Source organism: Malus sylvestris, chromosome 8 (genome assembly GCF_916048215.2).
Source record: "Malus sylvestris chromosome 8, drMalSylv7.2, whole genome shotgun sequence".
NCBI classification, from domain to species: domain Eukaryota; kingdom Viridiplantae; phylum Streptophyta; class Magnoliopsida; order Rosales; family Rosaceae; genus Malus; species Malus sylvestris.
In genome coordinates this window covers 8384882-8412587 of record NC_062267.1, presented here as the reverse complement: position 1 = coordinate 8412587, position 27706 = coordinate 8384882, and the positions used below count along the sequence as shown (strand labels likewise).

The window sequence follows — 27706 nt, the reverse complement described above, 5'->3', positions numbered from 1 at the left end:
GAAAAAAATTTGAACACGCGTGTACTAATTTGGACTGCTTATGCATGTACATATCTTGAATTATCATTTCAACACAGCATTCTTATGTCTTCCGGTTACCCTAGGGCACAAATAATTAAGTTGAAGTTGTTTTCATATGGGGAAAAATGATGAAAAGGCCAAAAGCCTGAATCAGACTTAACGTAGAAAAGAAATCTTTGTACGTATGCAAGAGTATCCAATACAACTATAAGAAGCCGCCATCCTATTTACGCACCAGAACAAAGATTACAGAACTCTGTTGTATCCGGATAAGATTAGAAATGCAGTGAATTCTTAATTGATGAGGAACTAAGCTGCAGGGATTAGCTTCAGCCAGCCTCTGACAGCTAATTACCCCCCCTGATTTAGTTTCCTTGCAAACTTTATCTTAGGGAAGGTGCCAGGAAATGAATGACCAGTAAAAAATTCCAAATTTATAGTCAGGGGAAAAACTATACGGTATGGGACAATGAGAAATGGAGCAAAATGATTTCTTTTCCCTGTATCCAGAATACTGTATAATAGTAGAAGATGATGCAATGATGATCCAGATCCATAATGTTAACAAGATAATACTGCAAGATAGGTTATAGGTCAATAATTTCCGTCCTAATCAAGGTACAGGAGACACATATAACCATAGAATATGACTAAATTATGGACATGTCCTTGAGATACCATACATCTCTTTTTATCATCATGCATGATTTTGACTACTCTGTTCCACTGTTGTTCATCCTAATTGACCATGTAAACCTGCTATCGCCGGCTTTTGCGAATCAAACTAATTGTAGCGCGTTATATATGATATGATATTCTACTAAACCTTTGAATGCAGCATCAATCTTATCATGATTCCTTCATAGTGTGTTGGCCGCACAAAAGAAACTGATTTAATAATTACAAATCTAAAGCAGTACTAGTTTGCTTGATGGAGTTTACTTTAGATGTTAGGCAAATTTCATGAGCAGAGGTTTGGTCTAACAAGCTGTTTCCTTTATGTTTTCTAACCTCAGTTGTTTCACCTAATAATCACTCTTACCTACAATTCTCCTGGAGTCTCACCTACAAGTCTTGAATTCTCAAATATATATGTTTGTCCATGACCTAGCTAGGGAAGCAATGAACATTTTCTCTCTAGCACACAGGGCACAGCTGGACTAGATATGAACAATTAGTTAATTATATATCGTTTTGTTGTTTAGAAAAGATGCCGCGTTCAACTCAGACCATATCCAAGAAATATACAAACCGGGTCAAATTTTGCATTGCATACATATTGACATTCTTGTTTATTTGATCATTTTTGGGGGTGGTATGTAATCCATTGACTTGGTTATCGCTTGGAAAATGAGTGTAGTAGGGAGTCTATAAATACCTATACTTCTCTTAAATGAAAACTCACCAAAGAACTCTAGCTAGCTATTTTTCTAAAGCATTTTCTAAGTTCAGACTCATTCTCTTCAGCTCCCTTTTATATACGCAGCAGCATTTCAAAACTCTCAAGTGTCATGGAAAGAACCACTAGCATTCCCCTTCAGCCCCCAACTTATGGAAACCTAATCACTGTTCTAAGCATTGATGGGGGTGGAATAAGAGGACTTATCCCAGGAACCATCCTTGCTTTCCTAGAATCTGAGCTTCAGGTAGAATATGAATATCTTAGGTTAATCTCATGCGGGGAATATTTAGATATAAATGTTTTACGACTTGCATTTCACAAAAAACATTCATGTGCAAATCATGCATCCAGTATGCATTGCTAGTTTATGAGGATATACGCATAACCTCACTGTGTGTTTTTTAAGCCTTGCATCACAAGACATAAAATTCAAGACTTCTCAATCAAACGTTACCATTCAATTTTGAGTCCGATGCTTTAACCTTAACGTGCTAGTATACATATTTGGTCATCTTCACCTTGCATGCGTAGTATGGTTATCCAGCTTCTTAACCATCTGTCTTATAATGCTAGTACTCTATATTTTATTAACAACTGTTGCAAAAGGAATTAATGTCGTATATCAATTTAATTACTAATCTATATTTTTGTTGATCATGTTGCAGAAGCTGGATGGTGAGGATGCAAGACTTGCCGACTATTTTGATGTGATTTCAGGAACAAGTACAGGTGGTCTTGTGACTGCCATGCTAACAACTCCAGATGAGAATAACCGTCCTGTATTTGCTGCCAAAGATATAAAGGATTTCTACCTTACTGAGATCCCTAAAATCTTCCCCCAGAATACGTAATGTTAATTTGCATAACTTTGATATAACTAATTTGCATATTGTAACGTTTCTGGATATAAATACTTTCTTCCTGGTTTCTAATCTTAGGTTTAATAATTGACAGTTGTTGGTTGTTTCCTTATATTACGAAGATTATCAAAAGTCTAACAGGACCAAAGTACAATGGGAAGTATCTGCATAGCTTGGTTAGGCAAAAGCTTGGTGAAAAAAAGCTCCACCAGACATTGACTAATGTTGTCATTCCTACATTTGACATAAAGAATCTCCAGCCCACAATCTTTTCTAGCTTTGAGGTTCACTTTCTTCTCTTCACCTATTTGATTTGTTCTCAAGGTTTAATTTTACCCTTACATGCCTTGCTGGACATATAACTGTCGCTGATTTATAATATCCACTTTTCTTGGGCGATCGATCAGGTGAAACATAAGCCATCTTTTGATGCCTTAGTCTCAGACATATGCATTGCAACCTCAGCAGCACCAACTTATCTTCCAGCTCATTATTTTGAAACCAAGGACCACAACGGAAATGTTAGAGAATTCAACCTAATCGATGGTGGAGTGGCTGCAAATAATCCGGTACATATTATAAATGGATCAAATAATGAATATTAGATTCTTTTAGAATAAATATTGTTCAGGAAAATAACTTCAAGACAATTTTCAGACTTTAGTTGCTATTGGTGAAGTGACAAAGCAAATAATCAGGGGGAGCCCGGACTTCTTTCCTATCAAACCTATGGATTATGGACGATATCTAGTCATATCATTAGGAACTGGCTCACCAAAAGCTGAATTGAAATATGATGCACATGATGCTGCTAAATGGGGCTTATTGAATTGGTTAACCAGCGGAGGCTCGACACCGATCATCAATGTTTTCAGTCACGCAAGTGCTGATATGGTTGATCTGAACCTTTCTGTGGTTTTCCAAGCCCTTCACTCGGAGAAAAATTACCTTCGAATTCAGGTATACTTATATATTCGACTAATATGCATAAAATAATTATTGGAGTCAAGACTAAGGTTGAAGGTTTAGATTTACTAACAAATTACATTTGAATGAAAAAAAATAATACGCAGGATGACAAGCTGCATGGGGACGTATCTTCTATGGATATAGCAACAGAGAAGAATTTGGACAATCTTGTGAAAGTTGGTGAAGGCCTATTGAAACAACCTGTTTCTAGGGTTAATTTAGAGACAGGAAAATTCGAAGCTTGTAATCATGAGACTAATGAAGAAGCTCTTATAAGGTGTACAGATGATATATCAATTCCCAATATATATTTCCACGTTCTATAAGCTAATATCTGCTCTGATTTTTAATTCATCCAAAATCTAAATATTGTAACTTATGCTTTGCAGGTTTGCAAAACTACTCTCTGAAGAGAAGTGGCTTCGTCTTGCAAAGTCGCCACAGGGTCAATGTACTGCAAAACCCAACTGATCATCAAATACACATTTTAATCTTTGTGTACACAGCTCATGATTCTTTGATTCAGTATATTTTTCAAGTAGTAAATTCAATGTCTGTAAGTTTTTAGGTATGGGAGGAGCCAATAATCCAACATACTAAATTCTTTAATATTCTTTATGTAATCGAATAAATCCCCGGTGGGGTTGCAAATGTATTCCTTAATTCTATTATTTTGTTGTGATTCATCAAAATTAAAATTAAAAGTATATTGCAAGCAAAAATTCCTTTCCGTGTCTACTTGTCTATAAATTATCACCAATATTTCTGTGTTACATTATGCACGCACTTGTGGCGAGACCTTTGGGAGCTCTTTCGATAAAACGACCATAAATTCACCTACTCTTCTTAGTATATTCTCTAGAGAGTGATATTACAACATTCAACTTTAAGAAGTTTTCTTGTTTGGCACTTTGTTCCTTGTTGTTTAAACAAAAGGTTTGAGGGTTTTTTTTTCTCTGTAATAAAGGTATTAATGTTGCATGCAGAATTGTAGATACATCACTGTTGGAAACGTTGTCACAAATTAACTTGACTCTTTGGTCAGTTGGAATGAGACAATATTAATACAATTTTGAATTAGTCAAGTTGGAATGTGACTGTTACCAACAAGTCCACAAGCTTAGTTTAAGTGCGCAGCTACTTTAAAATAAAGGGATAAAGTCATATTTGGTAAAAGAAGAAGGCCAAAATTAAAGGGATAAAGTCATATTTGGTAAAAGAAGAAGGCCGGCCACCATCTAACTTGGCCTCTAGGGTTTGCACTAACTAATTTAGACCATTTTTTTTATAGTAACATGAACAACCAAATGCGTGGAAGAACTGGTTTTTATTGGCATCAATATATATGAAGCAGTCAGAAAGTACAAGCTCCCCTTTTTGTTTTTTTGTTTTTCAAATGAACACCCCCCCCCCCCCCCCAAAAAAAAAAGCACAGCATCAGACATGAACAAAAATTAATTATTTAAACATAATGATCAGTAAAACATTGAGCATGGATCACTAGCTAGGGATGGCTATCTTTTTGGTTTTTAATAGCATCTTAAGCATTGCAGATGAGTAACTAGGGATGGTTTTCCTCTGGTTCTTAACAAAACCTGCATTTTCAGAGAGGTGGATCGGCGGTACACTACTAATCAACACTGATATTGTCCCTAACTTAACTTGTACAGTCCGGCAAGTGTGAGTTTTCAGCAATAATGCGAGGCTAGTTGCAGCTTATTCTCAAGCTTAGCTTTCTAACCAATTAACTGTCGTAGATTGTTACTTCAGGAGTATCTATCTGTTTTATTTATTGAATTTGAGTTTTTCACTCATCTGTGCATAGTTGCACTTGTTTTTTATTCAATAAATGACTGGAGTGAAGAAGTAATTCCGACAAATCTGGTCAATCCCAGATTTCCAGCAAAGTGTAATTATGAAATCATATCTTTCTGATTATGTATTCCTTATATGTACTTTCTTGTAGTTTACTGTGCATAGTTGCACTTGTTTTTCCTTCAGTAAATGACTGGAGTATAGCTAACGAAACTTTATATGTTGGAGATATTGCAGACTCGTTAATCTCGTGAATATACTGCAATCTTTGTTGTGGCTTAAAAACAACTTCACTACTTTGGAGATGTTTATCTCACAAAGATGAATGTAATGCAGCGGAATTGATAGGCAAAAGAAAGAAATAACACTCAAAGTATTACACAAAATTTTTATTCTCACACAAACTTAGTACAAGAGGAAACACTCAAACACTCTTAGAAGCTTTGTTGCTTCTTCTTACTTCTTACTTGACACTCTCACTTCTTCCTACTTGCTCTCTTGGTTACTACAAATGATGTGGATGTCTTCTCCTTTTATAGGCATGGATGGAACCTTGGAGAAGCATGGGAGCATCATTCTTGAGATATCTAGATAATTCCACTACCTTCCTAAGCTAGAATTATCTACACTAATCTTGTATGTTGGTGGAATCCTCACTATTCTTCTAGACTCTTCCTCCAACTTGAACTTTGCTAGAATTCTCTAGCATGTACATGGATCTTTCTTTGTGCATGGGTTGGATCCATTATCTTTTGGGCCAAGACAAGATTACAATTCAACATCCCCTCTTAATCTTGTCTTGTGACGCCGATTGTGTTCCTCAATCTGACAAAGTCTTCTTGCCTGAGTGGTTTGGTGAATATGTCGGCGACTTAGTCTTGTGACTTCACGTATTCCACTTGCACATCCTTTCTTGCAATGCACTCTCTTATGTAGTGATAGCGGGTATCTATGTGCTTACTCCTGTCATGGAATACTAGATTCTTTGCAAGAGCTATTGCAGACTTGTGGTCGACATAGATCTCTGTTGGCTCTTCTTGTGGCATGCTTAATTCTTTCAGCAAGTTTCTCATCTAAATTGCATGATAGACGCATGCGGCAGTAGCTACGTATTTAGCTTCACATGTAGATAGTGTGACAATCGGTTGCTTCTTCGACATCCATGTGAATGCAGTGTCTCCCATGAAAAAAACAAATCCAATAGTACTTTTTCTATCGTCGGAATCTCCTGCCCAATCACTATCGCTATATCTAACAAGTTTGTAGTTATCGGAACTTGAATAGAACAAGCCAAAGTTAATAGTACCTTTAAGGTATCGAAGAATTTTTTTGGTGGTCTTCAAATGTGTAATTGTGGGATTCTCCATGTGGCGACAGACTAATCCGACGGCATAGAGAATATCTGGTCTTATGCAAGTGAAGTAGCGCAAGCTTTCAACTAGACTTTTGAAAAATGTTGAATCTACCCTTTCTCCTTTGTCATGCTTGGTTAGTTAGACTCCGCACTCCACTGGCGTGCTTATGGGCTTGCAGTAGTCCATTTTGAACTTTTCAGTATCTCCTTTGTGTAGCTTTCTTGGGAGATAAAGATGCCTTCTTCATTTTGCTTGACTTCAATGCCTAGGTAGTATGCCATTAACCTGGTGTCGATCATCTTGAATTCTTTGGTCATCACTTTCTTGAACTCTTCAAACATGCTTGGATTACTCCTGGTGAAGATTAGATCATCCACATATAAGCACACAATCAAAATATCTCCATCTTTGACTTTGACGTAGAGAGCATGTTCATGAGGACACTTGGTGAAGTTGTTTTCTTGAAAGTACTTGTCAATGCGACTATTCCATACTCATGGGGCTTGTTTGAACCCATAGAGGGCTTTCTTTAGCTTCAGAACTTTGTCTTCATACCTTTTGATTTCATAGCCTGACGGTTGCTTAATGTAGACTTCTTGTTCAAGAACTCCATTTAGGAAGGCGGACTTCACATCCATTTGTTGAATCTTCCATTTGTTTTGAGTTGCCAAAGAAATTAGTAATTGCATCGTTTCCAAATGAGCAACGGGTGTAAATACCTCATCATAGTCGATTCCGACTCTTTGACTATAGCCGTTCGTCACTAGTCTCGCCTTGTATCTTTGGACCTCTCCGTTGGCATTTTTCTTTGTCTTGTACACCCACTTAACTCCGATGGCTTTGTGTCATTTCCGAAGAATAGCAAGTTCCCATGTATCATTCTTCTGGATTGCTTCAATTTCTTCATCCATTGCTTTCCTCCACTTAGTATCTTGCACTGCTTCTTGGAAGTCGACTGGTTCACAATCAGCAAAGAGACAGAAAATTGCAGGATTATCAAGTCTTTCAGCTACCTCATAGAGATCTCATATACTTTTTGTGCGTGGTATTTCTTTTTCATTTAGGCTTCCACTTGACGATGCTGATGCTGGTGAATTACCATAATTGGTTGATGTTGGTGAAGCAGGTGTAGTAGTGGATTCTTGTTGAACCTCTCTTACTTGCTTCATCATCCCTTGTTCATTATCTTCTTCAAACTGAGGAAAGAAGCTGAGATCACTTGCATGAGAGTCAAAATCCCATTCTCTTTTTTCATCAAACATCACATCTTGACTGATCACCATCTTCCCATTATTCGGATTATACAACTTATAGCCTTTTAAATTTGAATCATATCCGATGAAGATCAACTTCTCACTTTTGTCGTCGAGCTTGGTTCTCCTCTCGTCTGGTACATGTACATGGGCTATGCTTCCAAAAACTCTTAGATGAGAAATACCTGACTTTCTTCCACTCCATGCTTCTTGCGAGTCTTTCCCCATACACTCCTTGTTGGAGACCAATTGGATAGGTAGACAGCACATGCTACAACTTTTTCCCACAACTCCTTAGGCAATCTCTTGCTTTTGAGCATGCTTCGAGCCATGTCGAGGATAGTTCGATTTTTTCTTTTTGCCACACCATTTTGTTGAGGGATTTTGGAACTGTCAAAGGTTGACGAATTCCATTGGTTTCACAGAATTCTTGAAATTCCTTCGAAGTGAATGCTTCACAGAATTCTTGAAATTCCTTCAAAGTGAATTCTCTTCCTCAATCAAATCTCATGGCTTTGATCTTACAACCACTCTCCTTTTCTACAACGGCTTTGAACTTCTTGAATTCTCCAAAGACTTATGATTTATGCTTCAGGAAATATACCCAGGTTTTCCTTGAAAAATCATCAATGAAGAGAAGGAAATAATTATTTTTATCCAAAGAGCTTGGTTTTATTGGACCACACACTTCGGTGTGAATGAGCTTGAGTGGCTTCTGGGCTCTTGTGGTCGACTCCTTGGAAATTTCCTGAACTATTTTCCAAGTAAACATCCTTCGCAAACTTGGTCAGGGTGACTAATACACGGTAAACCTCTCACCATCTCCTTTTTAGATAATAACTCCAGTCCCCCAAAGTTAAGATGCCCAAAATGAAGATGCCAAACCCAGGATGTGTCTTTGTAACATGTTTGGCACTTTGCAACAACATTTTGAATATTCATAGGAAACATCCTATTCTTTGACATTTTCACCTTGGCAATTAATCTTTCTTTGTCATCTCTAAGAAAAAGGCTATAATTTTTCATGTGAATATCATAACCTTTTACAAGAGTTGACCCAAGCTAAAAATGTTGCTTTTCATATTGGGCACGTAGTAGACATTTGAAATTAATTGGTGACCACCATTTTTCAGGGGAATAAGGATGTTACCTTCTCCTTTTACAGGTATTTTGGATTCATCTCCAAAAGAAATGTTGCCACTCACCGATTCGTTGAGCTCTACGAACATGCTTTTTCTTCCTCACATGTGGTTGTTAACACTGGTGTCAAGGTACCATGTATAGTCTTGGTCTCCATCATTGTTCTTGCATGCTAGTAGCACAACGCCATTCTCTTCTTTCTCTTCTTTCACATAATTGACCTTCTCATCAAGTCTGTTGTTTGGAGCTCTACATTCCCAAGTATAATGCCCGAACTTTTGACAATTATAGCATTGAACTTGAGATTTTTCATACCTCAAGTTTGAGCGTCATTTTCCACGACCTTTTGTTGATCTTCCTCGTTTTTCGTAGTTGTTATGGTTATTGAAGTTCCAACCACGTCCATGTCCATGTCCATGCCCACGTCCACGACCTCGGCCATGACTTTTTTTCGTATTGGCTTCTCTTGTTGTCGAAGCTTTCTTCTTTCTTCTTTGGCTGAACATGCGTCTTAAGGAGCTGCTCATCATTCCCTTACCTCTTCTTATGTTTCTCTTCATATGCTTGTAGCGAACCCATTAATTGCTCTATACTAATTTCTTCCAAGTTTTTAGTTTCTTCAATCTTCACGACAATGTGCTCGAATTTAGGGTCCAACGAGCGTAGTATCTTCTCCATAATTCTAACATCTTCTAACTTTTCTCCGTTTCTTTTTAATTGATTCGAAACAGCTAAGACTCTTGAGAAATAATCGGAGATTGTTTCAGACCCTTTCATTTGTAGAGATTCGAACTCACCTCTTAATACTTGAAGACGAACCTTTTTCACTTGTTCAGCTCCTTTGTAAGAGGTTTGAAGCTTCTCCCATGCTTGCTTGGCAAAGGTTGCACTCGAGACCTTCTCAAAGCCATTGTCATCTAATGCTTGGTAGATGAGGTAGAGAGCCTTCTTGTCTCTCTTTCTTGAATCTTTCAAACTCTCCTTCTGGGGTTGAGACATAGTAGCTTCATCTTCTGGTTCAGTGTAGCCTTTCTCCACGACTTCCCATACATCGTGTGCTCCCAAAAGGGCCTTCATTTTGATACTCCAATTATCGAAGTTGTTGTTATCGAGCACTGGAACTTGGAAGGTTGCCATAGCGTTGCTAGCCATAGCTCTGATACCACTTTGTTGGGGCTTAAAAAGACTTCACTACTTTGGAGATGTTTATCTCACAAAGAAGAATGTAATGCAGCGGAATTGATAGGCAAGAGAAAGAAAGAACACTCAAAGTATTACACAAATTTTTTATTCTTACTACTTGTTCTCTTGGTTACTACAAATGGTGTGGATGCCTTCTCCTTTTATAGGCATGGATGGAACCTTGGAGAAGCATGGGAGCATCATTCTTGAGATATCTAGATAATTCCACTACCTTCCTAAGCTAGAATTATCTACACTAATCTTGTATGTTGGTAGAATCCTCACCATTCTTCTAGACTCTTCCACCAACTTGAACTTTGCTAGAATTCTCTAGTATGTACATGCATCTTTCCTTGTGCATTGGCTGGATCTATTATCTTTGGGCCAAGACAAGATTACAGTTCAACAATCTTATTATTTATTGTTGCATCCTTCAAATCTTGTCGAACAAATCATCTAATAGAGTCGTTGTGTGATTCTTTGCTCTTCAATTTTTTTATACAAAATTCATCCAACTCAATGCGGTGTAGTGTGCTTTAAATATGTATGCACAGAATATGCTATAAAAACCACTGAAGTTTCTACCACTCACGACATGTAATTTTGAATCATCACTTCAGCAAGTTCAGACAAAGTTAACTGATAAGTTAATTTTCACTTTAGTTATATTGGAGCCAAATTTATGTATATCAGTCACGTGTTCTGCTAAAGAGAAGCATATATCTCCAAGTTACTGCAGGACACATTCAATTCAGCTGGATAATTTTGTGGAAAAATTTATTTTCTGAACTGCAGTGTGATATATACAGTATAAAAAAACAGAACCAAACTATTTTCCTCTTCCTTGTTGACAGGAGCATTAGAATCATTCAATGATTATAGTATTGCTGAAGTATAAGGTTACTGACAGGACAACAAAATACTACATACGCCCTTAATCAAAGTACACGAAAATATCATGACAATGTAGAACTTGATTAAATTATGCAGCATTACTTTACCACCAAGTTGAAGTTATATGCAGACATAATTGAATGGTAGGCCAATTTTTTATTTCTTACAAATGCTTTGGCCAATAGATCAATCACAGTAGCAACTTTTGGCCTTCGAATTGACCTTCTTAATTTGCTGCTAATGTACATTGCCGCCTTATACGAATCGAACTATATATAACGCATACAGTTTTGACAAGGAATCTTATCATCATGTGGCTTCATTGAACGCAGCTGCACAGAAGAACTTGATAACCTTAATAATAAGCTTAAAATATTAGATGCATGCTTGATGGAGGTTTGCTTTAAGGGTAGGCAGTTCATGATCATATCACGGGGTTTGAGTTTGGCCAAGCTTAGTGCATTTCTTATTAATCCTCCAATATGGCGTCACATCATAACCAACCAGTCTTATGCTTGGAGTCTCACCTACCAGTCTGTATTATCTTACAGAGATTAGTAAACAATTTATGATTAGGTACAAAATGATTTTCATGTTTATAATTAACCTAGAAGTTGGATGGTGAGGATGCAAGAATCGCTGGCTATTTCGATGTGATTGCAGGAACAAGCACTGGTGGTCTAGTGACTGCTATGCTTGCAACCCCAGATGAGAACAACCGCCCGGTGTTTGCTGCCAAGGATATTACGGACTTCTACCTCACTCACTGCCCCAAAATCTTCCCCCCCCCCCCCCAGAAACAGTAATGTCTACATGTTCATGTCAATTTTTGTTTTAATATTGATACAGAACATATTGTTCTTAACCGAAAATAAAAACCTTCTCTTCCGGCATATATAGTTTCTAATATGAACATTAACGTTTTAAACAACAGTTGTCCATTGTTTCCGAAAATGAATAAGATTATCAAAGCCCTGTCGGCCAAAATAGGATGGGAAGTATCTACATGACTTGGCCGGGCGGTAACTTGGTTTTAGAAAACTGCACCAGACATTGACGAATGTTGTCATTCCCACATTTGACATAAAACAGCTCCAACCAACTATATTTTCCAGCTATGAGGTAGGTTTGTTATTTTTTCCCCTGTTTATAGCAACAAAAAAAGAAGATATATAACTGAATTTAATATCTGCTTTTCTTGGGCGCTCAAGTGAAAAGTAAACCATGCTTTGATACTTTACTCTAAGACATATGCATTGCAACCTCAGCTGCACCTACTTCTCCCAGCTCACTATTTTGAAACAATTGACTCAGAAGGAAATGTAAAAGATTTTAACCTTATAGATGGAGGTGTGGCTGCGAATAATCCGGTATATATACAAATTAATTCGAACTCAAGACCTTTTTTAACAGGTTAAACGTTATTTGGTTAATAAAATGACTTCCAACATTATTTTTTATCTTATTCCAGACTTTAGTTGCAATTGGTGAAGTGACAAAGACAATAATAAATGGGAGTGAAGATTTCTTCCCTATAAAGCCCATGGACTATGGGCGATTTGTTGAGAATAAATTTCACATTGATGGGAGGAGGAATCTTTGCATGTGCTTCTAAGTAATTGGGCTCATCATTTTGTTAATTGGTTTTATAGTAAAACCTCAACTTTTTTCATGGTATCATAGCAAGTTGTCTCACATATGAAGCTCAACGGCCACACATGTTCTACGTCACCCAATTTATGTTATCCACGTGCTAGGCTTGAAAATGCGTCATACGTGAGAAGACGTGTTGAAAATACATCTTACATTGATGAGATAAAGGATCTTCAATTTACAATTCCTTTTGTTGAAAACTTATTTTTAAATAATAGAGAAAAAAAAGAAAAATAGAGTATTAAGAGAGATTATCTCCTCCCGTAAACCCAAAGGCGAAGGGTCCTACACTTTTTGAGAGCACGCCTCTCCCCATTTTCTTATTAAAATAAATAGAGCACGCCCCTCACCAATGAACTCCGGGTGATCAACACCATGCCAAACAGTCAACAAATTCTCATAAAAATATGAGAAATATAATCCTGCACATAGAGATTACATTTACTATTTAACTACCTTGATTATAAATGAAATTGATACAAAAAACATTATGTTAAGGCTCATTTGAAATCTCTTTTGTAAGAATAGTTTTGCTCGTAAGGTTTAAAAATTCTATTAAAAATTCAAGTGTTTCTCTAAAAAACGTTTAGTCTATATATACTCCAAACATTATCATAAGCATTTTTAATTGTTAGGAGTCCAAAACAGGTTCTAAACTGAGTTAACGACTTAATACTATGCATGGAATATATATGTATATTAATTTTAATAAGACAATTGAACGGATTAAATAAAAATGCAGGATGGCACATTAACAGGACAAGTATCTTCTGTGGACAGCCGATAAGAAGAATTTTGATGATCTTCTCAAAGTGGGTGAAGGCCTTTTTAAAAAAACCAGTTAATTTGGAGACTGCAGGGTCGAGCCACGAGTCCAATGAAGAGGCTCTAACTAGGTACACCATATCAATTACCAAAACCAGATATAAATTTCCATAATTTCTGAGGTAGAGTTTTAGTAGTAACAGAAAGTTGTAACTTGTGATTCTGCAGGTTTGCAAAACTATTATGGGTTGTTTAGATATAGACCCATACAACTCATATACTTCAGATAAAAACCCACCTATGAATAAACATTCAATCAAAACCCAAAATTTAAATAAATTACCACATAAGAAAATAAGTAACCTATTAATATAAGTTATTTACAATTTATGCCACAACTTTCTATAACTGTTCTCATACAACCATTATTAGCCAACCATTATGGCTAACGTTTTTAACAATTTCTTATATCAGTCTAATAATGAATTAATATAATTCATTAGCATATCTCTTAACTATATAACTTTAGATAAATTATTTTGCGAACACAGAAACATATATATGATAGTAAAATATAAAATAGAAGATACATTTTTTGAAAAGTTAAATTGTAGGTAAACTATATTCATACAAAAACAAAATTGTAGATACACTATTGTTGTGAAAAAAAAAGAAGGTAAATATTGTATGTAAAATTGTAGATACATTACTGACACAGTAGGTAAATTAGTTTCATATAAAATTAAAAAGTAGGTAAATTATATTCATACAAAAATAAAATTGTAGATACATTATTGTTAAATAAAAACATGTAAATTTTTATCCTAAAATTTGAACAATAGATAAATTATTTTTGTACATACATTAATTTTTAAAAAATTAAACAATATGTACATCATTAGCTTCACCAATTATACACAGTAGGTAAATTATTTTTGCTAAAACTAAACAATAAGTAAATTATTTTTTAAGATACATTAGTGTTGTAAAGATTAAATAACAGGTACATTATTATATAGGTAAATTATGGTAAAAATTTATAGTTGGCAAAAAAAAAAATTATATATATATAGGTACATTATTTTATTGATAAATATTTTAAAAGATAGACTATTTCATTAAAAAATATATTTAAATTGAAAATTGTTATTAAGATTAAGAAAACTTTCCAAATTAATTCCTATATCAAATTAGAAGCAAATTTTATGAAGTGAGAGAAACATGAATCAACCAAATTCATATAACATGCAATGCATTTAGAATATTTGTGCCTTTTTTATTATTTTATTTTTGTAAAATCATTAATCCTCCTTAAAATCTGCATATGTTTAATTGTGCACATTAAACATGCAAAAAGGGGTATTTTAGGCATTCGAAAATTTTAAAATGTCATAATTAATGAATTTGCTTATGTGAAGTCTAGTCATTGGGTTTTATTCGAGTAAAAATGTTATGTCGGGTTTTATATGAAAGAAATTGAGTTTGAGGGGTTAAAGTCATATTTTCAGAACTATTATCTGAAGAGAAGTGGCTTCGCCTTGCAAGGTTACCCGTTGGACATGCTGCAAATCCTAACTGATATATGGCCCTATAGCTATGAGTCTATGACCAAACTACCCATGATTCTTTTGCTTTTGTTTTTTGGATAAAAATTCATGACTCTTTTGTTTTTGTAATTAATTTTATTGATATTTAAATTATTGTAATAAAGTCAAGTTGGGGGCAAATGATCCATCTTACTGTTTAGATTATTCTTTTAATTTTTTTTTGTTTGGAATAGTTTTCTTCCGAATGTGGGAAACCCTGACCTAATGATTGACTCCATTTCGTGATTGAATTTGTTTCTCATAGACCCGTCAAAGAATTGATTTTAAAGATTGATTTTTCGTACCAGCAAGCAACCAAAGGAATGAAATAAAAACACAGAAGGCTGAAACAAAATGGAAAATTTATATATTTTTTGGTCGGAACTGCTCAAACTTTAGTAAGTTGGCAATATTGGAATAGTTAATTAATCTTTTTTTGCATAATTTGGTTATATATGAAAAAATAATCAAATAAAGAATTAAAAGATGAAAAAAATAATCAAATAAAGAATTACAAGATGAAAAATAATCAAAACCAACAAGTTGAGTGGTCTTTATTGGGAGAGAAAATAATGAATTTCAGCACTGAATTACAAGAGTTTAGCACTAATTTCACCGTATGGTTAACTATTTTTCTATATAGTGTCATTTTTTTTTAAAAACTAAAAATGTATTTATTAACTAATTTTCCAAAAAAAAAAAAAAGAATTCTGTTGAAGGGAATAACAAGTGTTTGTGAGAGAGAGAGCAGGCTGAGTTGTGATCATCAGTTGGAGCTGGTTACGGCGCCCTTTCCATGTGGTGATCTCATTTCACGGACTTTCCTCTCCCTAGACAGAATTCCAGCAATCCTGCAGCACATATAGATTGATTAATAATTAAGAAAACAAATAGTAGTCAGCAATGTTTAATCAATATTATGAACATATGATCATGCTAAAATACGTATATAGTGGAGATATTTGGTGAATGATGATTAAATTATATCTACCTTACGAGAGCCTCTTCATTTGTAGATTGATGGGCTGGTTCAAATACACCGGTATCCAAATTCACCCTAGAAACAGGCTTTTTCAGCAATTTCTCTCCGACTTTTATAAGATTATTCAAGTTTTCCTCCGTAGCAATGTCCACCGAAGACACTGTCTTCTCCAATGTATCATCCTACAAACATAAATTTTCCTCACATAAATATGTTTCGACATATAATTGATGTTGCTTGAATTTATATACCATCTAGATTTATATAGCAATATAAGTATGTTATGTTGTCAAAAGTGTAAGTATATCAAACATATATATAGAAGGATCGATGTATACATACCTGAATTCGGAGATAACTTTTCTCACAGTTAAGAGCTTGGAAAACAGTGGCAAGGTGAAAATCTACCATGTCACTACTGGCTTGGGTAAATACATCGACCAGTGGACAAGAACCTCCGCTGGTCAACCATGCCACAAGACCCCATTTAGCTACGTCATTGGCATGGTACTTCTCCTCACATTTTGCTGAACCAGTACCCAACGATACAACTAAGAACCGACCATAATCAGTTGGTCTCATGGAAAAGCTGAAGTCGGAATTTCCCTGGTGGACTTCCCTCGTCACTTCGCCTATAGCAACCAAAGCCTGATAAATGAACAAATATTATTAGATGAAGCCGTAGTTCTAGTTGGTAATTATATTGTCATGAATAGATATTTTTACATTAAATATAGGTGTTTTTTTTTAAAGGGAGACAACCGGTGGCAAGCCACACGGTCTTTACATTAAATTTATCCATATTCCCTAACCATGGCAACTATGTATTAATGTATACCGGGTTATTAGCAGCGACAGCACCATCAATGAGATCGAATTCTCTTGTTTCACCAGTGGAAGTTTTTGTTTCAAAATGATGTGCTGGAAGATAAGTTGGGGCTGCTGAAGTTGCAATGCATATGTCCGAGAGTAAAGCATCTATGCTACTGTTCTTCTTGGCCTAAAATCACCAACATATATACAAAATAAATATATGTAGAGATAGAGCAAACTTTTCAGAAAATTATTCCAAGCTAATAGTATAAAAAAATTAACCAACCTCATAGCTGGAGAAGATGGTTGGTTGGAGCCGCTTTATATCAAAAGTTGGGATTACAACGTTAGTCAATGTGTCGTTCAATCGTTTGTCTCCTAATTTTTCCTTCACTATCTTATGTAGATACTTCCCATCATACTTTGGTCCTGTCATAGCTTTTACCATATCCACGGCCTTACCAAATAGTGGAGCGCTGTTGTACGAGAAAAAAAATATCTGATTGTTAGCCACTATATACATGTGAAATATATGAAAGAAAAGAAGCAGAGAGAGAAGATTTCAAGACTTGTATATATGTATTCATGATAAGCTTATAAGAACATGCAAGGTCCCTTTCAAACAGATTTCAAGTTAAGTTTGTAATTAAGTAGGTACCTGTCCTGGGGGAAGATTTTCGGGCAGTGTTCGAGATAGAAAGCGTTAATATCTTTAGCAGAGAACAAGGGACGATCATGTTCATCTGGAGTAGTAAGCATGGCAGTCACGAGGCCACCTGTGCTAGTCCCTGCAATCACATCAAAGTAATCTGCTAGCCTTGCACCTTCACCATCCAGCTTCTGCATATGACCAACAAATTAAAGTAAAGATTAGTTAGAGTGTGCAAGCATATTATTCTGCATGAGATAAATTAAAGTGACGTTTAAAATTTTTTAATTTGAAGTTAAATTATGGGTTTGAATTGATATTTATACCTGAAGCTCAGACTCCAGGAAGCTGAGTATAGTTCCGGGGATAATCCCTCGGATACCACCTCCGTCAATGCTAAGAACAGTGACGAGGTTTCCATAAGTGGGAGACTGAAGAAAGGATCTTGCTCTCTCCATTTGAGAAAAAAGAGAAGACATATTATGAATGATACTCGGTCAGGGAAGGGTACGTAGGAAGGAAACGGTAAGTAGGTACTATTTATGAACTGGAAGAAAAATGCAGATAGCAAACAATTTGAACCTTAAAGAATGGGGTGATGACAAGATAATTGAGTGTAGAAACCTTGAGTACCTATCTACGCCTTATATAGAGATCTTTTCCCCTCCAACTTTGACCCAAAACTTGTATATATCCAAAACAAGTTTTAGTTCGACCTATTCCAGACTTTTCAAATTAATTACTGCATTCTTGTGGACATATTTAGTTAATCAAGGCATCAATTGAATCTTCTAGGTAATTACACTTTCAAGAATAATAGTCCACTTTAAATCTTATTTAAATTATACAAGTAAGATATTAACAATTAAATGAACAAGTCACTATGAACATGTTTTGGTGAATAAAGTTGGTGATTTCATGCACCTTAAGTACAGGCTCTGTTCTCGCATGTATGAATGGTAAAGAAAATTCAATCAAACAGATAATAGTCTTACGAGTGATACTATTTAAGCACACAAAATTGACATTATTGGTGTTTGATTCTTAATCTTCAACATGACAAACTTTCTTGATTTTATTTTCTCCTAATTGTTCTGAATTGTTTTTCGAGCAAACGCATATACATACAATCCTGAGCCGAGTCAATTACGAGAATTGGTCAGACTTCATGTGGCCTCTTAAACTGCAACAAATATTGTGGCAAAAAAGTCATCCCCAGATGACAAACTATAATTTTCAACACACATTACTCGACTTTTATGTCCGAATGATGTCCAATTCAACAGGACATAATTTCAGGGATAATATTAATTAGGGAGACTAAATTTATAAACCAATCAAGGATTAAGTAACAAACCAATCATCAACAACCACATCACTTGATTTACAAAATTGGTTTAAACATTTGGCAAAGTTAACTGATAAGTTAATTTTTCACTTAAGTTATATTGGAGCCAAATTTATGTATATCGGTCACGCGTGTTCTGCTAAAAAGAAGCATATATCTCCAAGTTACTGCAGGACGCATTCAATTAAGCTGGATAATTTTGTGGAAAAATTTATTTTCTGAACTGCAGTGTGATATATACACAGTATAAAAGAAAAGAACCAAACTATTTTCCTCTTCCTTGTTGACAGGAGCATTAGAATCATTCAATGATTATAGTATTGCTGAAGTATAAGGTTACTGACAGGACAACAAAATACTACATACGCCTTTAATCAAAGCACACGAAAAAAATCTTGACAATATAGAACTTGATTAAATTATGCAGCATTACTTTACCACCAAGTTGAAGTTATATGCAGACATAATTGAATGGTAGACCAATTTTTTATTTCTTACAAATGCTTTGGCCAATAGATCAATCACAGTAGCGACTTTTGGCCTTCGAATTGACCTTCTTAATTTGCTGTTAATGTACATTGCCGCCTTATACAAATCAAACTATATATAACGCATACAGTTTTGACAAGGAATCTTATCATCATGTGGCTTCATTGAACGCAACTGCACAGAAGAACTTGATAACCTTAATAATAAGCTTAAAATATTAGCTGCATGCTTGATGGAGGCCTGCTTTAAGGGTAGGCAGTTCATGATCATATCACGGGGTTTGAGTTTGGCCAAGCTTAGTGCATTTCTTATTAATCCTCCAAAATGGCTTCACATTATAACCAACCAGTCTTATGCTTGGAGTCTCACCTACCAGTCTGCATTATCTCACAGAGATTAGTAAACAATTTATGATTAGATACAAAATGATTTTCATGTTTATAATTAACCTGCCATGCAACTTGATGAGCTCTATCCAAGAAGCTACTCCAGAATATTTGAATCAAATGATAATCCACTGACACTGTACTTGGTTGGGTGCATGCATGCATATGAACCAGTAACTTGGTTGATATTCTTGGAAACTTAATGCAAGAAGAGTCTACAAGTACCGCTGTACTCACCAAAAAAGTCTAACTATATATTTGCTTAAAGCCTCTTCTAGAATCCATCTCTCTCTCTCTCTCTCTCTCTCTCTCTCTGAAAGTGTCATGGACAGAACCAAGAGTATACCATTACAGGCCCCAACTTACGGAAACTTGATAACGATTCTCAGCATTGATGGGGGTGGAATAAGAGGACTTATCCCAGGAACCATTCTTGGTTACCTTGAATCTGAGCTTCAGTAGCCAGAATATTCTGTTGGTATTCAAAGTTTACTAACTCAATACCAAAATATGTGGGTGATAAGTGTTGGAAAATAGTTATTTATTTTATTGTTTGAATTTGGGCTTAGCCCATTAGTATTAGGGTTTCTTTTTCTTACTTATTAGGGTTATGTTAGTTCTCTATTTATATGGTGTTTTGTAACTCGTAGAATACAAGTTATTCACAATGTAGTCTCTTAGGGTTTTGTAGCCGTTCCGGCATTCTCGGTTGTTTAATAATATTTTTATTATTTTGTTAATCTCGTTCGTTGCGCACTCTGATATTCAACTTGGTATCAGAGCGGGTTCGATCCTTAGGGTTCAATCAGTTCTCGTTGGTATCAATTTGTTTGTATCAGTTTTGTTTCCGTCATCTTCCACTGTTTGTGTTTTCGTTTTAGATTTGTTAGTTGTATTGATTGTTTGCAAGAAAAAAAAAGGAAAATAGAAAGGATCTTGTTGTTGCTGTTTGTTTGCACAGAAGAAAAAAAAAACAAGGAAAACAGAAAGGTTTTGCTGTTTGTTCGCATGAAAGAAAAAAGAATGAAAAATGGGAAGGAAGGAAAGGATAGAAAAAAAAAGGCAAAAAGAGATGGAAAAAGAAAAACAATTGTTTGTTGTTAGTTTAAGTCCACGGGCAACAAGAAAAAAAATGGTTAAGTTTGTTTTTAGGTCCACATGAGTTGTTGGCCTATTTGGGATTGTTTTGTGACCGTCATTTGAGTACTTGAAATTGTGACCACTCGAGTGATAGTATTTGTGTTTGTTTGTTTGTTGCTACAATTGAGATATGAAAATCTCGTCCGTTTAGTGACGGGTTCTTTCCATACTCTCAACACTAGCCAATTTAAACCAGAACCAATTTGCCAGCCAGAATCAAGTCAAGAATCAAGAACCAGTTTGACAGTCAAGTCAAGTCAAGTCAAGTCCAGTCAAGTCCAATCAAGTTTGCAAGTTCGCCAGTTTGCCAGTTCAAGTTCAGTCAAGTCCAATCAAGTCAAGTCAAGTTTGAATGTCTGCCAGTCCGCCTAATGGAGCCAGTCCTCATCTGCTTGTTTGCAAACCCATGTCGTATACCGCCATGAGTTTGACGGGGGGTGTTGGAAAATAGTTATTTATTTTATTGTTTGAATTTGGGCTAGTATTAGGGTTTCGTTTTCTTACTTATTAGGGTTATGTTAGTTCTCTATTTATATGGTGTTTTGTAGCTTGTAGAACACAAGTTATTCACAGTGTAGTCTCTTAGGGTTTTATAGCCGTTCCGGCATTCTCGGTTGTTTAATAATATTTCTGTTATTTTGTTAATCTCGTTTGTTGCGCACTCTGATATTCAACTATAAGTTTACAAACTCTATCACAACTCTCACTTTGCACTCTCAATAAAATTGGACAAAAAGAAAAAAGAAAGGAGGGAAGCAACAAGCTTCGGCAAACAATGCACTTTGATATATTTCAAAGAGTTTCCAAACTCAATTGCTGAAATGGAATGGGAATTGGAATGATATACTAAAGCCTAGCAAGAAGGCCTATTTATACAAAACAGAAATTGATTAACAATACAACAACATGCAATGAATGATGGTGTTCACCATCTTTACACCCTTTCACACATGCACCAGCTGCTAGCTAGACACTTTCACACACATGCTTTGCATCCTTCCAGCTTACAATCACCACCTTTGGCCATCAAATGGCAGCAAGCATGTTTGTAGTTGCTAGAAATGTGAATACAACCTGTAAAGCAACTAATAGCTAATAGCAACCATTTATAACCTGTTTTTATTTGAATTTCCAACACACCTCCTCAAATCAAAATGCCTTCATTCCTAGCATTTCACGTAGTAGCTGGAATGATTCAACTGGCAGGGGCTTTGTGAAGATGTCAGCCACTTGTTCCTTGGTGTGACAATAGACAAGTTCGATTGTCTTTTGCTTCACATGATCCCTCAGAAAATGGAACATGGTATCAATATGCTTGCTTCTTTCATGTTGGATTGGATTCCTAGCAAGCTTGATAGCTGAGATGTTATCCACATGATTCACAGTCGATTCCACTTGTGGATGACACATTGACTTCAACAGATTTCTTAACCAAATTGCCTTACACACATTTGAGGCTACAACAATGTATTCGGCTTCACACGATGACAAAGCAACAATTGATTGCTTCTTTGAAGTCCATGAGAAAGTTGTTGATCCTAGAAAAAACACATAGCTAGTTGTGCATTTCCTTTCATCTTGGTCACCTCCCCAATCACTATTTGAATAACCAAATAATTTTGCATCTTCACCAAAATTATAAAACAGACCATTGTTTAGAGTACCTCTTATGTACCTCAAAATTCTCTTGGCGACCAACCAATGAGACTCCCTTGGTGTTTCCATGTACCGACTCACGAGTCCAACACCATAAACTATATCAGGTCTTGTGATTGTAAGGTACCTTAGGCTTCCAACCAAGCTTTTGTACACGGTTGAGTTTACAAACTCACTTTCTCCTTCCTTGGACAGCTTCAATCCAGTTACAACTGGAGTGTTGACAATATTGCACTTGTCCATATTGAATTTCTCCAATATATCTCTCATGTACTTTTGTTGAGAGATGTAGATACCATCACTTTCTTGCTTCGCCTCTATGCCAAGAAAGTATGACATTAATCCATTGTCAGTCATCTCGAATTCACTGAACATGGATTGCTTGAACTCACAGAACATTGCTTCATTGTTTCCTGTAAATAACAAGTCATCTACATAGAGACAAATAATTAAGAACTCCCATTTTTCACCGTTCTTCATGTAAACTGAATGCTTGTATGGACATTTCAAAAATCCATTTTGGTGAAGGTAGTTATCAATCCTTGAGTTCCAAGCTCGTGGTGCTTGCTTGAGGCCATACACAACCTTCTTCAAACGATACACCTTATCTTTTTCTCCTTGTACTTGGAAGCCTTCCGGTCGTTCCACATACACTTCTTCCTCAAGAACTCCATTAAGGAAGGCTAACTTGACATCTAGTTAATAAATTTTCCATTTATGATGAGTAGCAAGAGAGATTAGCAATCTTACCTTGTCAATTTTTGCAACTGGAGCATAGACTTCATCATAGTCCACTCCATACTTTTGTTTGTAGCCCTATGCTACAAGCCTTGATTTGTACCAATCCACACTTCCATCTGCAGTGCGTTTGATCTTGTACACCCACTTGACACCAATAGCCTTTTGATTTGGTGGGAGCTTTGTCAACTCCCAAGTGTCATTCTTCTCGATGGCATGGATTTCTTCCTCTATGGCTATTCTCCAACGATCTTCTTCCACAGTTTCATTGAATGAGAGAGGCTCGTGGTCTGCATATAAGTAGAAAAGGCTGGTTTCTTCTTCTTTTTCTTGTCCATATATCTCGGTGAGACTTCTTAGCCTCACTGGAGTTGAGGAGTTGCTTTCTTCACTAGATGTAGGGCCACTCCTTGCAATTCTGTGCAATGGAGTTGTTGTGTTTGTTTGAGCAGGCTGTTGCTCAACAAGTGGTACAACTTCTGGTTCTTCAAAATCAGTGGAGACGATCTTCTCTTTACTGACTTTTTTGTTGTTCCACTTCTATGCCTCTTCCTCACTGAAGATGACATCTCTACTAACCACTAGTTTGCCAGTTAGTAGGTTCTAGAGCTTGTATGCCTTGGACTTTTCACTATAGCCCACAAACACACACTTTTCACCTCTATCATCGTGTTTCCTCCTCTTGGCTTCTGGAACTTGAGCATATGCAACACACCCAAAAACTCTTAGGTGTGCAACATTCGGTTGTATCCACTCCAAGCCTCTTGTGGTGTCATCCTCTTGACACTCTTTGTTGGACATTGATTCAACAAACAAATCGAACAAGCTACAGCTTCTGCCCACAATTCTTTTGGCAAATTCTTCTCTTTAAGCATGGACCTTGTCATGTCAAGGATGGTTCGATTCTTTCTTTCGGCTATCCCATTTTGCTGTGGGGTCTAGGCAGTAGTCAGTTGATGCCTAATTCCTTGTTCCTTGCAGTATGCTTGGAAAGCATTAGAAGTGCACTCTCCACCTCTGTCTAATCTCACAGCCAGAAGCTTATGGTTGCTTTCAGCCTCTGTGAGTGCCTTGAACTCCTTGAAGATTCTTAGGGTAGCCGACTTCTCCTTGAGAAAATAAACCCAAGTTTTCCTACTAAAATCATCAATGAAAGTAATAAAATACCTATTACCTCCATAAAACATAGGATCCAATGGACCACATATATCCGTATGTACCAACTGCAGTGGTGCCTTTGCTCTCCATGTATCACCAACAGGGAATGATAGCCGTGCTTGCTTGCTAAGCACACAACCTTCACATACTTGGTGTGTGGCTTCAATTTGGGGTAGACCATGAACCATTCCTCCACTTCACAGCAACTTTAGGCCATTGAAATGAAGATGGCCAAACCGAAGATGCCATTTCCATGACTCATCTTCCATTACACCGATGTTGCAACTCCCAATCTTTGTGTTCAACTTCAACAGGAACATTCAATTTTTTGACATTTGAACACGTGCAATAAGCTTTCTCCTTGCATTCCTGAGAGTGAGAAACATATCCTCCATATGTATAACACACCCTTTTTGGAGTGGTTGACCAATGCTCAGAATGTTGGTCTTCATACCTGGTATGTAATAGGTATCAGAGATGTATTCTTCTTTACCATCCTTCTGGATGATTTTGATCTTTTCTTTGCCTTCAACTGGCAACTTTAAGGAGTCACCAAGACTCACAGATCCATAAGGCCCATCTTTGAGTTTGGCAAAAAACTCGTTCTTTCCACACATGTGGTTGCTTGCACCAGAGTCCAAATACCAAACATCTTGTTGGTTACTGATATCATGAAGTGCTAGTAAGACTGTAAATTCCTCACCAACATTTCCACTTGATTCTGCCATGTTGACATGCTCACCATTTTTATATGAACATTCATTGGCATAATGTCCATATTGCTTGCAACTGTGACACTGGATATGCGCCTTTCCTCGAGTAGATTTCCACTCTTGAGATTGACCTCGATTTTATGCATAGCCTCAACCTCTTCCTCGGGCTCGTCCTCGGCTACGGTTGGATGAACTCCCACGACGTGCGTTCCACTGCCTACGACCAATTGTCAATATTCAACTTTGACTCCAAAGCTTGCTCTAGCATTATGGGGCTTGCATTCTTCTGAATGCATTGCTCGTGAACCAGGAAGGATCTTAGCAGTTCCTCTACGCTCATTTTCTCCAAATCCTTGGATTTCTCAATGGCAGTCACCACATGCTCAAAGTTGCATGTGAGTGATCGAAGGATTTTCTCCATGACACGAACATCATCAAGCCTTTCGCCATTCCTTTTCATTTGATTCACAATTACAAGTACCCGAGAGTAGTAGTCTGAAATGTTTTCTCCTTTTTCCATATGAGCAGCTTCAAAATCTGCTCTTAATGATTGAAGTCGTACTATTTTTACTCGATCTACTCCTTGGTAAATTGTGCTCAGAGTGTCCCAAACGTGCTTGCTGGTTATTGCTTCTGCAACCTTCTCGAACGTTGAATCTTCTAATCCTTGATAAAGAAGATATAGCGTCTTCTGGTCCTTCTTACGTAAATCCTTGAGAATGTTCCTTTGATTTGCAATATATGTGGCTTCTTGCTCGGTAATGGGCACAACATACCCACTACTGACACTTTCCCATAACTCATGTGATCCAAACAATGCCTTAAATTGGATGCACCATCTTTCATAATTTTATTTCTTCAATATGGGAACCTGAATCTGTACTAAGTTGGATGCCATAACTGTTGCACCTGCCAGAATGGTATTCTGGCTCTGATACCAATTGTTGGTATTCAAAGTTTACTAACTCAATACCAAAATATGTGGGTGATAAGTTTACAAACTCTATCACACCTCTCACTTTGCACTCTCAATAAAATTGGACAAAAAGAAAAAGAAATGAGGGAAGCAACAAGCTTCGGCAAACAATGCACTTTGATATATTTCAAAGAGTTTCCAAACTCAATTGCTGAAATGGAATGGGAATTGGAATGATATACTAAAGCCTAGCAAGAAGGCCTATTTATACAAAATAGAAATTGATTAACAATACAACAACATGCATTGAATGATGGTGTTCATCATCTTTACACCCTTTCACACATGCACCAGCTACTAGCTAGACACTTTCACACACATGCTTTGCATCCTTCCAGCTTGCAATCACCACCTTTGGCCATCACATGGCAGCAAGCATGTTTGTAGTTGCTGGAAATGTGAATACAACCTGTAAAGCAACTAACAGCTAGCAGCAACCATTTACAACCTGTTTTTATTTGAATTTCCAACATATTCAATGTCATCTTCATATGCATCCTTATTAATTGCATGTCAGAGAACAGTTGCTAAATTATATTAATATTTCACATTACGTACTAAATCTCGAATTTCATTGATCATGTTGCAGAAGTTTGATGGTGAGGATGCAAGAATCACTGGCTATTTCGATGTGATTGCAGGAACAAGCACTCGTGGTCTAGTGACTGCTATACTTGAAACCCTAGATGAGAACAACTGCCTGATGTTTGCTGCCAAGGATATTAAGGACTTCTACCTCACTCACTGCCCTAAAATCTTCCCCCAGAAACAGTAATGTCTACATGTTCATGTCAATTTTTGTTTTAATATTGATACATAACATATTGTTCTTAACCGAAAAAAAAAAACCTTATCTTTTTGCATATATAGTTTCTAATATGAACATTAACGTTTTAAACATTAGTTGTCCATTGTTTCCGAAAATGAATAAGATTATCAAAGCCCTATTAGGGCCAAAATAGGATGGATCTACATGACTTGGTCGGGCGGTAACTTGGTTCTAAAAAACTGCACCAGACATTGACTAATGTTGTCATTCCCACATTTGACATAAAACAGCTCAAACCAACTATATTTTCTAGCTATGAGGTAGGTTTGTTATTTTTTTCCCTGTTTATAGCAACAAAAAAAGAAGATATATAATTGAATTTAATATCTGGTTTTCTTGGGTGCTCAGGTGAAAAGTAAACCATGCTTTGACACTTTACTCTGAGACATATGCATTGCAACCTCAGCTGCACCTACTTCTCCCAGCTCACTATTTTGAAACAATTGACTCACAAGGGAATGCAAAAGATTTTAACCTTATAGATGGAGGTGTGGCTGCGAATAATCCGGTATATATAAAAATTAATTCGAACTTCAGACCTTTTTTAACTGGTTAAACGTTATTTGGTTAATTAAATGACTTCCAACATTATTTTTGGTCTTATTCCATAATTTAGCTGCAATTGGTGAGGTGATAAAGACAATAATAAATAGGAGTGAAGATTTCTTCCCTATAAAGCCCATGGACTATAGGCGATTTGTTGGGAATAAATTTCACATTGATGGGAAGAGGAATGTTTGCATGTGCTTCTAAGTAATTGGGCTCATCATCTTGTCAATTGGTTTTATAGTAGAACCTCAACTTTTTTCATGGTATCATAGCAAGTTGTCTCACATATGAAGCCCAATGGCCACACATGTTCTACCTCACCCAATTTATGTTATCCACGTGTTAGGCTTAAAAATGCACCACACATGAGAAGACGTGTTGAAAA

General features: G+C 36.3%; 2 protein-coding genes and 2 pseudogenes across 2 annotated transcripts; 3 read left to right on the top strand and 1 right to left on the bottom strand.

Annotated features, from left to right (window-relative positions):
- The first annotated feature begins 1412 nt into the window (after nucleotides 1-1412).
- Nucleotides 1413-3976, top strand: LOC126631565 (patatin-like protein 2). The gene is made up of 7 exons (XM_050301688.1): nucleotides 1413-1667; nucleotides 2089-2270; nucleotides 2378-2567; nucleotides 2691-2852; nucleotides 2941-3243; nucleotides 3357-3529; nucleotides 3642-3976. The coding sequence occupies exons 1-7, from the start codon at nucleotides 1533-1535 to the stop codon at nucleotides 3721-3723; spliced, it is 1227 nt and encodes a 408-aa protein (XP_050157645.1). The 5' UTR covers nucleotides 1413-1532; the 3' UTR covers nucleotides 3724-3976.
- A 7305-nt stretch (nucleotides 3977-11281) lies between these two features.
- Nucleotides 11282-12506, top strand: LOC126631323 (patatin-like protein 2; annotated as a pseudogene).
- Nucleotides 12507-15421: 2915 nt separating this feature from the next.
- On the bottom strand, nucleotides 15422-17946 carry LOC126631563 (patatin-like protein 2). Its single transcript, XM_050301683.1, has 7 exons — nucleotides 17666-17946; nucleotides 17349-17530; nucleotides 16977-17166; nucleotides 16716-16877; nucleotides 16220-16525; nucleotides 15887-16059; nucleotides 15422-15746 (listed from the first exon to the last, which is right to left on the bottom strand). Exons 1-7 carry the CDS (start codon nucleotides 17816-17818, stop codon nucleotides 15662-15664), a joined length of 1251 nt encoding a protein of 416 aa, XP_050157640.1. The 5' UTR covers nucleotides 17819-17946; the 3' UTR covers nucleotides 15422-15661.
- Nucleotides 17947-19886: 1940 nt separating this feature from the next.
- Nucleotides 19887-27525, top strand: LOC126631322 (patatin-like protein 2; annotated as a pseudogene).
- Nucleotides 27526-27706: the final 181 nt, after the last annotated feature.